The following is a 12,628-nucleotide window of genomic DNA, read 5'->3' as shown; positions in this document are numbered from 1 at the left end:
TCTCTCTAACACAAACACACACACACTCCTCAGTAACAGACGGCCTCTGACCCTTTTGTCTTCTCCCTGTAGGCGTGTTGTTGTGGGTTCCTCTCAGTCCAGGCCATCATCGCCTGGGAGGCTCTTCCCTGGCTCAGTGCTACAGCCAGCTGGGAGACTGCTCTCCTGACCTGGATCAGCCAGAACTATTGACTGCGTGCTTCAACACCACACAGACACTCATACACGGTCAGCTTGCACTCACAGGCAAAAAGCTAAAGACAAGAAAAAAGTTCATCATTGCGTATTTTGTTTCAGTCCTTTTTAACAAAGTTTTCTTTCTTAACTTTATTTTCATACTCAATTTATTCTCTAACCGCTTTGTACTGTGATACACAGCCACCTAGTGGTTTAACTGTGTACTTTTGGTTATTAAAAAGCAGCAAGACCTCTTTATCTTACATTTTATTACCTTTTTTAAGTAATGATAAAATTGAAATGGCAAAGCAACATTTTTGTTGCTAAAGTTGCGGAAGATTAAATTAAAATAGACTAAGTAAATTGTCATTGGAAACAACTGTGGAAGATTATTGGGAAGTTGGCATTCGGAGTTCTTTTCTGTTCTTTCAGATCGTCTGCTGAGTGCAGGACATGACATTAGCGATGGAGGACTCATTTCCTGCTTACTGGAGATGGCGTTTGCAGGAAACCGTGGAATCGACGTTGAGTTGTCATCACAAGGAACTGGAGGTTAGTAAGCTGATGCATCTCCTGGCTTGGTTTACCTGTAATTCACACATACAGGATACAAACTGTTGTAATCATAAAGTCTCATGCAGTGTTTTTGCTGCATCTGTGTCTGCACAGTCATGGAGCTGTTGTTCAGCGAGGAGCTGGGTTTGGTTCTGGAGGTTTCACAGCTCAATGTAGAGACGGTGTGTCGGAGATACAGTGACGCGGGCGTGCAGTGCCATCGCGTTGGCAGAACCTGTGGCTTCGGACCAGAGGCTGTGGTGAGACGTCAGCTTCTGCATGTATCTCAAGCATTTTCAGCATCTATGACTGTCGCGGTTTTCCATTTTCCCTCACTTTCGTTTCAGGTCAGTGTTCTTGTGGATGAACAGGAAGTACTGAGTGAGCCGCTGCCTAAACTCAGAGCATTATGGGAGGACACTAGTTTCCAGCTGGAGCGCCTCCAGGCCAGTGAAGTCTGTGTTAAAGAGGAAGAGGAAGGGCTATCTAAGAGGACACAGCCCTACTTCAAACTGACCTTTGACCCCTCAGAAATGCCCAGCATCAGCCAGCTCAGTAAGACCAAACAGTATTAGGAGGAGCAGGACTAATCGTTGTTATCATTATCAAGTAGTCCTACAATTATTCTTTGCATATTACATTGATTATTACATTACATTACATTACATACATTATTTAAATGTTAGAAATAATAACATAAACCCTTCACAATTGGCCAGATAATGTACCAGTTAATATCTGACCAGCATGAAAAAAGAAAGTATTCAGTGTTATGAACATTGTCATCTTTGAGTAGTTATAACCACTAACTGTTTAATATTGTTGTTTTAATCTCTCTGATGTCTGTGGTTTTTCCAGCTGCAGGGAAGCCTCGTGCAGCTGTGGTCAGGGAAGAAGGCAGTAACGGAGACAGAGAGATGTCTGTGTCTCTCTATATGGCTGGCTTTGAGGTAACTATTAAAGCTTTATTAACTGGATATTGACCTAAGATGTATAGCCGATGTGCCTGACTCCTATCTGTGGGTGTGTGTGTGTGTGTGTGTGTGTGTGTGTGTGTAGGTGTGGGATGTCACCATGCAGGACCTGTGCTCTGGCTCCATAACTCTGGAGTCTTTCAAAACAGTCGTGTTTGTTGGTGGATTCAGCTATGCAGACGTTCTGGGATCAGCTAAAGGCAAATAAACATACACACACACACTCTTAGGCTGCTTTGGTATTTTTTACTGTAACAGCATTCATCCTTCATAATAGGTTGGGCTGCTACAGTTGCATATAACCCCAAGGCCAAGGCAGAGTTCGACCGCTTCCGACGGCGGGATGACACACTGAGTCTGGGTGTGTGTAATGGGTGCCAGCTGCTCGCCCTGCTGGGCTGGGTGGGAGAGGGCAAGGATGGAGCAGGTAAGAGATAAAGGCACAGAAAGCCATGGAAACGTTGCCATAAAAGGAAAAAACATCCTGTTGAATTGAAATAAATGTAGTCGTCACAGAGGAGAGCTTTTGCAACCATCACTGACTTTAAAATGCTTTTCCAATTCTTCACCAGACACTGAAGTGGTGCTGACCCATAATAAGTCTGGCAGGTTTGAGTCTCGCTTCGTCAGCGTTGGGATCAAGGAGTCCCCGTCCGTCTGGCTCAGAGGCATGGAAGGCTCAGCCCTGGGAGTGTGGGTTGCACATGGAGAAGGTAGTAGTCATTAACTTATCACACACGTTTGCAAAACCGGAACATGTAGTTTTCTGTTCTAAGTTGTTCCAAAACATTAGGTTCTTCAGGACAAGAATGCAGTATTGAATCATAACTGAGCATAAAAAGGTTACTGAAGTGTAAAATGTTTAAACGTGCACATCGACAACTCATTCTGCTGACTCATAAGTCCCAGGTCAGCATTTTCTGTAATCGGCAGCTGTGTTTGATATTGATTTTCCCGCAACCTCTTTCCTTGGCAGGGCTGATGCAATTCCGTAGCTCCCCGGCCCAGGACCAGATTATTTCTGGTGGGCTCGCCCCCCTCCATTACCTTGACGACCAGGGTCAACCCACTGAAGAGTACCCTCTGAACCCTAACGGCTCCCCACATGGTATAGCAGGGCTCTGCTCCAAGGACGGGAGACACCTGGCCATGATGCCCCACCCGGAGCGCTGCACCCTGGGCTGGCAGTGGCCCTGGGCTCCAAGGGACTTCAGAGCTTCTCTTACACCTTCCCCCTGGCTACGCATGTTCAAGAACGCAGCTGCCTGGTGCAGCAACATGGAGTGAGAATACTGTTTACGTTTCTGTTGCTGTCAAAGTAGCATTATTGTCTTTGTTGGGTTGTGTGTAAACTGAAACTGTAATGCCAATGTTTAAATTACTTAACAGGTAATTCACCTTTTTGCTTCCCTCGGTACATGGACTTTGCATTATTACTGACTCCTGCTGTAATACTTTATAACTTTGAGACTGTTGTGGATTCTTGTTGACTTTGTATACATTCTGTAGGTTTCACTCTGGCAATCACTGTATGTTTTACAAAACTGTTCTGTGTCAATCAGATCTGCTGACATTGCCTTTGTTGCTCTGCTGAAACTTGAAAAATGAAATTTGCTAATAAATAAAATAATAAATCAAGATTCAAGTGTTTTGTGTCATATCATATAATAAAGAAATTCCACAAAATACAATAAATATTCTTTATTTTACACATAAAAACATGAATTCATACAATATGTATTGTAAGTATTTACATAAATGTCAGTATTACAGTACTGACATGACAGATTTTCTTGAGCTTGCTGCAACAAAGCTGCCCAATTAGAGGAGTAAAAATGACAGTGGCCAGTTTTTCTGGGTAAAACCGTAAGAAAATATGGAGTATAATTAAAATATGAATGATGAAATTACAATTTAAATTGTTGATTTGAAGGAAATTATGTCAAACACTGAAGATTTTGCCTATTTAATATGGATTAAAGAGCTTCCAACCAGACACTTTAGGCCTTAGGAATGTAAGGATTTGTGATCACAGTTGAACTAGCACACTGCTTGACATTGTATTTTAGATATCACTCTTGCATAGGCTCTGTAAACACTTGACAAACAGGCCTGGAGTCCGGAGTCCACAGTCCGAGGGGCTCAGACGCCGTCTTAACATCTCCACTGTTGCATGCTGTGCTGTTGTCAATATTCTTGCATACACTAATCCAACTAGCTACAGCCAGAAGGAAGAAATCCAATGAAAGTCCATGTCAAACAGCTTGTACTGACACTCTCGTCTACAGTGAACTCCCCATTACTCCTTGTGAGGTTGTAGCATTTGCAGAGTGCCCCCCTCTCTCTGGTGCCATTTGCTGGTTGATGTTGATAACACAGATAAGGAGCAGGATGACCACAACTAGATCATCCAGGACCCCCAGCAGTCCACAGAGGGAGGGGTCTGTTTCTAGGGGATTTGCTGATGAGGAGACGGGCTCCAGAGGAGGGTAGGAGATGGACACGACGGTCCCCACGCAGCACAGCGCCACCCTGAAGAAAAACAGCCACACAAGTCCTCCCATGGTGCCCAGGCCTCGGGCCAGTAACTGCAGGAGAAGAGGCGCGTCACACAGGTAGTCTGTTACCTGGACCGGTCAGGGTGCAGAAGAGAAAACAGGTCAGAGATTCATTCTGTTTCAAAGAAAAGGAAATGCTCACGCAAGGTAGGGCAACAAGGTGTGTCAATGTGAGGTGTGTTAACTAGACACCTCCATTGTTGTGTGGTTGTATAGGAAAATAAATCCTTGAGGTTGCATAAGTGGTATTCCTGTTACCAAACCTATTATCAGAGGGAACGGTGGAGGTATTCTCATCTTTCTTATGATCTAATCTGATGTTCCATTCAAGGCTTTCACACAACCAGACACAGGGAAAGGGTGGAGAATATGGAAAACTACTGTGGAAAGACTTATAGTGTCTAATAAGAGACTACTTTCAGTTAAGGATGTGTGTGATGTTATGTCTGAAGGTTCGATAGAATACTGACCCTTCGTGGGGCTCCAGAGTAACGTTTGTTGTAGTCTGTGATTTCCTCGAGAACTTCCTTTGACTGGCGGTCTGTTCGACTCTCGTTAAATAGATTACACAGCACGCTGACCTGGAAAAGCAAAACATTTTCATTCCATGTTCACACTATTCTGAGCAGACTGTTTAGACTGTGCTTGCATCTGATCATGCATACTGTACCTTCTGTCTGCAGAGAGGGCAGCTGATTGCGTCCAACCAGGACCCGTGTCTCCAGTAGGCGATCAAACAGGGAGCTGCAGAATCAGAACACATATTTCAACACTTTTTCATCAAACATTCAACAGTGTGCATCATAATGCCTCTCTATGCTGCCATCAAATATTTTAGAGAATAGAATAGAATGCCTTTATTGTCACTATACACATGTACAATGAGAGTCATTCCCGCTAGACTGTGATGAAACTCTGTCGCAGACATGACAAGCATACAATGAAGTATTTTTTCACGGTTAATGATAACAGACAGAGGTGTTTGGGGGGTCAAGGGTTGAAAAGGCTCTGGGTATAAAAGGCCGGAGTAAGACACAGCAGGTAAGTGGGGCAGGTACAGTGGTTAGAAGTCTACAGTCTGTTAAGGTAAAGGTGACAGCAGGTGTGTGCTGGAATAGAAATATTTAATCTGTGACAGATAATATCAAGGTTAAAGAAGCCTCTCGGGTCAACTGGTACTGCTCTCCTTATCGTACCGTACCGAGGGTCAGTTATAAAGTCTGGTAAAGTTGCCTTTAGATGCTATTGCTCTAGGTGCCAGAGCAGCCTTAAGGTATGTTATTTTTTTTAGCTGTTCTCCCGGAATGATTGCTTTATCTTAGAAATCAAATACTTCATTTATATTTTAAAAGTACTTTATTCTTGTGTGATTTTTGTGTGATTTGTATATTTTTTTGTATATTTGATGCATCAATGCACTAAGACAAATTCCTCGTATGTGTAAAAAAAACCTACCTGGCAATAAACCTAATTCTGTTTATGATTATGAGGAATTATTATAAGAAGCACACCTTTGAGTAACCGCAATGTCTACTGAGTTTCAAATGATTCAAAGCTAATCAAAACCTTACAGCTAGGCCAATACTTTGTTGACGATGGTAGTAGCAGCAAGATTGGACTATCTAAAAAGTTTTATCTAACTCAGTCCAATATGATGATGATATAAATCAATCAGATGTCCATCTGTGAATTTTAACTTTTTGAAGGGTCACCTCTGCACATCTGTGAACAACTAATTGACTGTTTGTTTTTTGTTTGACTCACTAAATCTATCTTATATAACCGTACACATTTGAGAAGAATAATGTAAGTAAAGCTGTCAGGTGAGAGGCAGAGTTGGAAAAACCATGGCAACAGTTAATTATTGAAAGCCGAACAGACAGGCCTCAAGGCTCAAGACGCACGGCTGCAGCGCACTCATGCTACACTGACCAGACAATGAATCATCATCAATAAAACTTGTTTGCTCTGATGTTTTTATAGAGTCAGAAGTCAGTTTGTGTGTTTGGCTGTGTGTGTGTGTGTGTGTGTGTTGAGTCTCGTACCACAGAACAAATGGCCACAGTTGGTCTGGACTGGGAAGCTGGCCGTCTGCAGGCAGACTGGACAGTGCCAGTCTCGGCTTGAGGATGGCCATGGCTGTGTAGAGAGAGATGAGACGTAAAAAACAGGAAAAATGAAATATAAAACAGAAGGATGAGGAATAAAGTATGAAGCAGAGAAATGGCTGATAAATCTAACAAATATCAATCAATATTTCTTTAAAAGAAATTGATGACCCCACATAACAGACATTATAATAGATACACAGTACATGTTCCGAGATTATAGATGTAAACAGTGAGATCATTATCATATTTTTGGCAGTAAATCTCTCCACCAGACTGTGACCCTAATAAACCCAATAATAATCGTCACACAGGAGTGCATTACAGTGATAATACTGTTTACTGCATTTGTGTTTGTCCTGGCATTACTGTTTGTTGAAAATCTGGCTCTCTTTTTGAAGAAATATCATCAATTCAGGACTGAAAAACCTGCAAAACCTCAGCTTCATTATCTGTGTTGACTGTCTGTGTGTGAGTGAAACCCCTTACCTTGTGGCAGCTTGTATATGTTGATGCCGACTGCTCGGGTGTGCACGCCAGACATTTGGATGACCCGAGGTGACCGTGACACACTGGACCTTCAGAGGGGAGACGGTCCAGTCTACAAAGTGACACAACGTGGCAACGTTGATAAACACGCCTTAAATACCACATAGTATCTGCCATGTAGGAGATACTGACACAAAACGATTTATAAGATAAGGTTTGATTGTACTCGCCACTTTTCTATTTGTGGATGACAGATGTTGATGCTCTGACTACAGCCGTTTGACAGATTAGCTGCTGCCATCTAAGTGATGTTGCATCTACAAGGACTTTAGGAAAGTCATTTGACTAAGTGATTTTAAGCTTATCCTGCATTTATTTAAATAAAAAAAAAAAGTAAAATAAAATCATCACATTTATGAAATGAAGTCAGTTGCTGAAATAGATCATTAACACTTAAGAAAAAAGGCTTTGGTGTGAAACATGTTTAGCTTCATGTTTTGTGGAGATTTTTTAATTAGACATGTCATATTACACAAGTGTAGTGGATTACTTTCAGATCAGGTGGAGCGAGCCTGGATGAGGTCAGATCAAAACACACTCTTCCCCATAAACCCCAAAAACCTAAATTATCTTTGAGTACAGTTACAGCGCACAGCCCCACTTGTGTTTTAAGAAGGCAAACACAAACCTATCAATACTACCAAACTGAACAAAATGAGACTCACCTCGACTGAGAGCTGTGGTAGCGGTGCATAGCTGAGCTAGAAACAGCAGCTGACAGGTAGTCACTGTCTCCCAGAAGGAAGTGAAGTGCTGCCTGACAGCATCACTGTTCAACATAAAGTGGAGCTGCATGTTAATGATCAACTACACCCTCCAATATCAGCTGGTGTCTGAGGCTTCCTGCTTATGGGTAGCAGTAATGCTGTCAGATCAATAAAGCAGTGGTCTGTGCACAGCCGTACTACTCCAAAGAACATATGATGAAACATTACAATAGACCTTAAGGGGAAAAGTATTCATATAATTACATCTAAAAAGCCACCCACCCCAGATTCAGTCTGGTCAGAAGGAAAGTATTTGGGTCACATGACTTTCCACCAGATCAAAGCCAGAAAAAATCCCTCCCACGCTGTGTGTAAGTAGGCTAGATCCAACCTCACCAATCATTTACCCAAAGTTTACTCTGCCGATAGCCCTGCCTCAAATAATTCCACTTTTACCATAAACCCCTTGTTGTGAAATGCACGTGAACGCCACTGACAGTAACACCACGAGTTGTAAAGAGGCACCTCGGCTGAAGATAATCAACCCAGCAACAGAAAGGAGGCCACACGTCTTCTCAGGCTCTTTTAAGATGACTATAAAGCAAAAGTGTTGGCCAAATGCAGCAATAAAGCAAAAACAAATTCTCTCTCTTACAGTATCTGGCAATGAGTGAAGATATGGTAATCTTCACATACTTCACCATGGCAGCCATTGCAGAAATATCCTGGCAAATATTTGCATAGGCCCTTCACCTCAGATAGGAGCTGAAAAGAGGGAGTTAGAGGGGTTCAGGTCATTTAAAAATAGCAGCCATCAGTCAGTGAAGGTCAGGGTTTCAGAGTGACAGAGATCAGGAGATAAAACAGAGGCGCTCACCTACTGACAGTAAAACACAGGACAGAGGACGCTCCTGCAGGCCACACGGGTAAAGTCCAGTCTCGGGGTCATACACACACTGATTTTACTATGCTCAATGGTCACCCTAGAGAGTGATGTAAGAATGCCTTGTGTTAACCAAATTCAAATGAAATATGTAATAAGGCCACAAGTGCACATGTAATTTTCCATATTGTGGCTCAGAGAGCAGGTGATACATGTGACATTTGTTATCTTGGATTAGAAGTGAGTATTGGTAACACAATTACACACACCCTCACGTGAGTTACAAATACACATAACGTGAGGAGGTTTATTGTATTCATGAGAAATGATTTACCGATGCTGCCAGGCTTTTAGTGGCTGTCTGAAAGCAGGCTGACTTTATATTTTCTAGTTAATATAGCCCAAAAAACAGGGATAAAAGGGATTAACATTTCATTGGTATTCAGTTTCCAACTCCAAGAAACCTGTAAAACTGGCTGTGCAGGATCATCTCTCAGTTGGCTATAGACGGGGTCAACCACGTCTGTCACGTAGTCAAACATGAAACAAACTGCAATTAAGATTTCATGTTGGTTGAGCAACTGCTATTACCTGTGTTGTTGGCATATGACAGAATGAGGACAAACAAAGAAAACAAATTTGTGTTTTAGGCAAAAGCTTACTCTGAGAAAAACACATTTTCTTAAAATAGTTTATTTGATATTTGTATAAATGTATGTTTGGGGATTTTGAAGTTCTTTTCTATTTTATTTTTTATTTTTGCAAAGCTTAGTAGCTTTTCCACCTTTATTCATATGGTTTTGGTTGTTACATGAACCTGACTGCAATATCTTTTCCTATTGTCTGCAATTCTATGTGGCTTCATGTGGACTAGTATGTTGAGTTTTATCCAATGCAGCCACACACGTAAAGATCTTAGAAGCTAAGATGTTGTAATACAGTATGTTTATAATAACTTCATCAACTGAATGCAGGAAGACAATGTCACAATTGTATTGAGCTGTTTGTACAGTATTGACAGCAGATTGAGTACTAAACATACCAAAATAGTCTTTATTTCATAATATAATACTAATATAACTGTGTTCATTTTCTCAACCAGACTTATCCATCAATAATGAGAGAAGGGAGCAAATTTAATAATAAAACATTTGATTTTGGGAGGCGTATGTAAATCGAAGATCACGCCCACTGATTGGCTGCAGCGCGGATTAACACCCGTCAATCTCCGCAGAGCTCAACACTGATTGGATGACGTTTGTATTCCCCGCCCCCTCCTCGCTTCACCTCAGCCCCGAGCCTGCGAGCAAGTAAACGTCAAAGAACTAAGGAGCTGCGCCATTCGCGTACGTCTTACGTTGTTTTCATGGCGGAGCCGCAGTCGTGGCCGCTCACTGTATGTATTTATCGTTAGAGATTTACCTCTTGGCAGCAGGTGAGGTCAAATGCAGAGGGAAGGAGCGGAAGAGCTTTGCTGACAGGTAGAAAAACATTTTAGCTTTAAGCTAAAAAGGAACAAATGGACGAGTATAAAACGGCACTGACCGAGAGCCTCATCATATGGGTGAGTTTTGGGTTTTTTTCGCGTAGCGTTGTGTGAATGTGTCGCCGGATACAAGGAAATTATGAAGCGTTTTCGCTTACCTGTTTGTAGTGTTGGGGGTGTCCGCGAAAAACACTCTTTAACTACCAGCGGAGAGAAAATGAGAGTTAGCCAGTTCAACAGCAGCCTCGTTGTTATTAGCTTCAGTTGCAGCTGTTTAATATTAATTAATTAATTAATTAAATATCCCCTCTGTCCACCGGTACGACATGTAACGCGAGCTAGGTGAGGAGCTGGCACTGCAGGCTAATACATATAAAGTTAACACTACAGCACTACAGTATCCTTCAGTGTAGTCCACCCTCGCCAGGTTTAGACGGCTAATCCCTTTAACCAGGATATATTTGTGGAATGTCGCTTTAATGTTGTTCACATTATGTAACTGATTAAATGAAGCTAACACGAGCAACAGTTAATACCTTTATTTACCTGAGACACACAGCTAACGTTAGCGAGCGTTGCTTGCTGCACCTGTTCTTGTGCGGAGGTGTTAGTGCAGTGTGTGTCTGCTACCTTGAGTCAGTAGTAGGCTCTAAATCCTGGGGCTGTATCTAAGCCACATCCATTACCTTGTTGAACAACAGTATCACTAGGTAAGAGCTTAGATGAAGCTTAGCAGGCCAAAAAACATTTGTGTCCAATTATGAGAATAAAAAGTTACCATGTGAAGTCAGATGTGGTGGAAGGGTTAAAGTAGGTAAAGAAAATGTCATACTATGTAAAAATACTACAGTAAAGGTCCTGCATTTAAAATATTACAGCTACTACTACTACTACTACTACTAAACATTGGCATCAAAATATATACAAACATTACATCAGTGGATCATTATCCATATGGCTGCAGTTTGTTTAATACAAGTTAAATGTGTGACAGAACAGCATTATAATGACTGTAGGTTTGTAGAGATGTCCTGGCCTACATGTTTGTTTGGTACAGACCGCAAACAATTATCCTAATTTTAATAGTTGTTTTTTTTTCCAGTGAAAATGAAATGTGTGACACAAAAATGATCATTCCCACCATCGTGAATAATATTGCAATCGCCTTATCTGTCAAAATAATCCCCTTTTTGTTTTTACCATATCGCGCAGCCCCAATCCTTTTGAGTGAAGCATCACTAATGTTACAGCCAGTGAAGGTGGAGCCATTTTCAGCTACTCTATATACAGCAGGGTAGCTTCATCTATAACAGTATCATAATTACTTTGTTTATTTATATGTTGTATCTGCAAAGTAACTAAAGCTGTCATATAAATGTAGTGGAGTGGAAGTGCAAAGAGGCGTACAATGAAAATACCAAAGTAGTAAATCTACTGAGGCGCAGTACTTGAGGAGATGTACTTAGTTACCACTGGAAGTCAGTCTCATAACTTTAAGTCAGTCCCTCCAAACAGTGGACTTACTTTTAATACCAGCTGCCAGTACCAGTCAGTGTTTTTTTTTTTTAAATGGTGGTTCTCTCATTTTGGACTAAAACCTCAAACCCAGTAGCCTTTAGACAGGTTTGATAATCACTATAAACAGCAGGATGTGTGTACAGAGGAAAAGGATGTTAGCGCAGGAGAGTTCACCTTACACCATGGATTGGCCACTACTTGAAATATTCATATCCTCACTTAGGTTAAGCAGGGAAACCTTCGTCTGTGCCTGGCTGTTGTGGTGTATTTGTCCCTGTCCTCTACTATCTCCTCTCTTTGCGACTTATTCTTTCCCTTATAGCAGGATGCAGGTGCACAGCTCCCTCAGCACATCACACCTGCAGTGTTTTAGAGAAACTCTTTAGTGATTGCTAGGTTGGTGCAGCTTCTGAATATCGTCACCCCTTAACCATGTTTTATTCCTTTCACTCTCCTTGGGTTGCATTATGATGATGCTCTCAGCTGCAGACCTTCAACACTCCTGCACCCTGCAGAGTGGTGGAGGAACTGACCACTGGAGTGGCAATATCACAGGCACTGCATCAAATGTGAGAGCGCACACACACACACACACACACACAGCCACAGGAATACAACATATAGGGTGACTAGATATGCCCCATTAAGCATGACGTCTGCCTACTCTGCATCATTTATTTACAGTCTGGTTTGGCTCAAATAATTAAATAAATAAAAACAATTTTTCTACTTTACTGTTACTCTCCAATTACACGTTCAACCCACAGCTGAATGAAAGAACACTCCTGCTTTCTATGGATTATCTTAACATATTTCCAGGTGCTGTAGGAAATAACTACCTTAAGAAAAAGAAGGTTGAGAGACAGTAAACGGCAACATTTAATATTATCTAGATGAATTTGACCTTGAATGGCATGTGGAAATCATGTGCCGTTAAACTTGTGCCTCTCTGTGTCTGATTATTGTGTGCAGAGACCCAGCTTGGTTCACTGATGGATGGCTTGGTCGTATCAAAACAGATGTTGAAGATAACTGGAGACTGAAGGTACAGAGCAGTGCTGTCTTCCCCATCCCCCTCTGTCCTCTCTGACTTCACTCTTCATAATTTGCTTC

General features: G+C 41.7%; 3 protein-coding genes across 4 annotated transcripts in view; 2 read left to right on the top strand and 1 right to left on the bottom strand.

Annotated features, from left to right (window-relative positions):
- The window catches only part of pfas (phosphoribosylformylglycinamidine synthase), a gene marked incomplete in the record, with an annotated part of 13,858 nt that extends 10,518 nt beyond the window's left edge, over nt 1–3,340 (top strand). Inside the window, 9 exon segments of the mRNA XM_035652649.1 lie at nt 73–228; nt 610–729; nt 847–992; nt 1,080–1,287; nt 1,591–1,682; nt 1,792–1,906; nt 1,984–2,133; nt 2,279–2,419; nt 2,683–3,340. Of these exon segments, the coding sequence (XP_035508542.1) occupies nt 73–228; nt 610–729; nt 847–992; nt 1,080–1,287; nt 1,591–1,682; nt 1,792–1,906; nt 1,984–2,133; nt 2,279–2,419; nt 2,683–2,993 (1,439 nt within the window).
- Nucleotides 3,341–3,467: 127 nt separating this feature from the next.
- si:dkey-183n20.15 (RING-HC_RNF170 domain-containing protein) lies at nt 3,468–7,665 on the bottom strand. Its single transcript, XM_035652847.1, has 6 exons — nt 7,587–7,665; nt 6,862–6,973; nt 6,310–6,403; nt 4,935–5,008; nt 4,735–4,845; nt 3,468–4,333 (listed from the first exon to the last, which is right to left on the bottom strand). The coding sequence occupies exons 1-6, from the start codon at nt 7,613–7,615 to the stop codon at nt 3,989–3,991; spliced, it is 765 nt and encodes a 254-aa protein (XP_035508740.1). The 5' UTR covers nt 7,616–7,665; the 3' UTR covers nt 3,468–3,988.
- Nucleotides 7,666–9,836: 2,171 nt separating this feature from the next.
- Nucleotides 9,837–12,628, top strand: part of hook1 (hook microtubule-tethering protein 1) — a 12,523-nt gene continuing 9,731 nt past the window's right edge. The window contains exons 1-3 of one of the 2 annotated variants that reach the window (XM_035652841.1): nt 9,837–10,075; nt 11,999–12,084; nt 12,488–12,560. In XM_035652841.1, coding sequence (XP_035508734.1) covers nt 10,031–10,075; nt 11,999–12,084; nt 12,488–12,560 — 204 coding nt within the window. In that variant the 5' untranslated portion in view covers nt 9,837–10,030. Of the gene's footprint in view, nt 10,076–11,998; nt 12,085–12,487; nt 12,561–12,628 lie in introns of those variants that run through there. The other variant, XM_035652842.1, reaches the window with a different exon arrangement.

Source organism: Morone saxatilis, unplaced genomic scaffold, assembly GCF_004916995.1.
Source record: "Morone saxatilis isolate NCDOM2014 unplaced genomic scaffold, NCSU_SB_2.0 Contig12, whole genome shotgun sequence".
NCBI lineage: Eukaryota > Metazoa > Chordata > Actinopteri > Moronidae > Morone > Morone saxatilis.
Note: the sequence above shows the minus strand (reverse complement) of the source record. Positions and strands in the feature narration are given on the sequence as shown.

Excerpts from the sequence above, each read along its gene's own strand:
- si:dkey-183n20.15 (XM_035652847.1), bottom strand. The coding sequence starts at position 7,615 with ATGCACCGCTACCACAGCTCTCAGTCGAG. Across the intron at positions 5,009-6,309 it reads CTGTGGCCATTTGTTCTGTG|CTCCCTGTTTGATCGCCTAC; the intron begins GTACGAGACTCA and ends CTGATTCTGCAG. Across the intron at positions 4,846-4,934 it reads GCCCTCTCTGCAGACAGAAG|GTCAGCGTGCTGTGTAATCT; the intron begins GTACAGTATGCA and ends TTGCTTTTCCAG.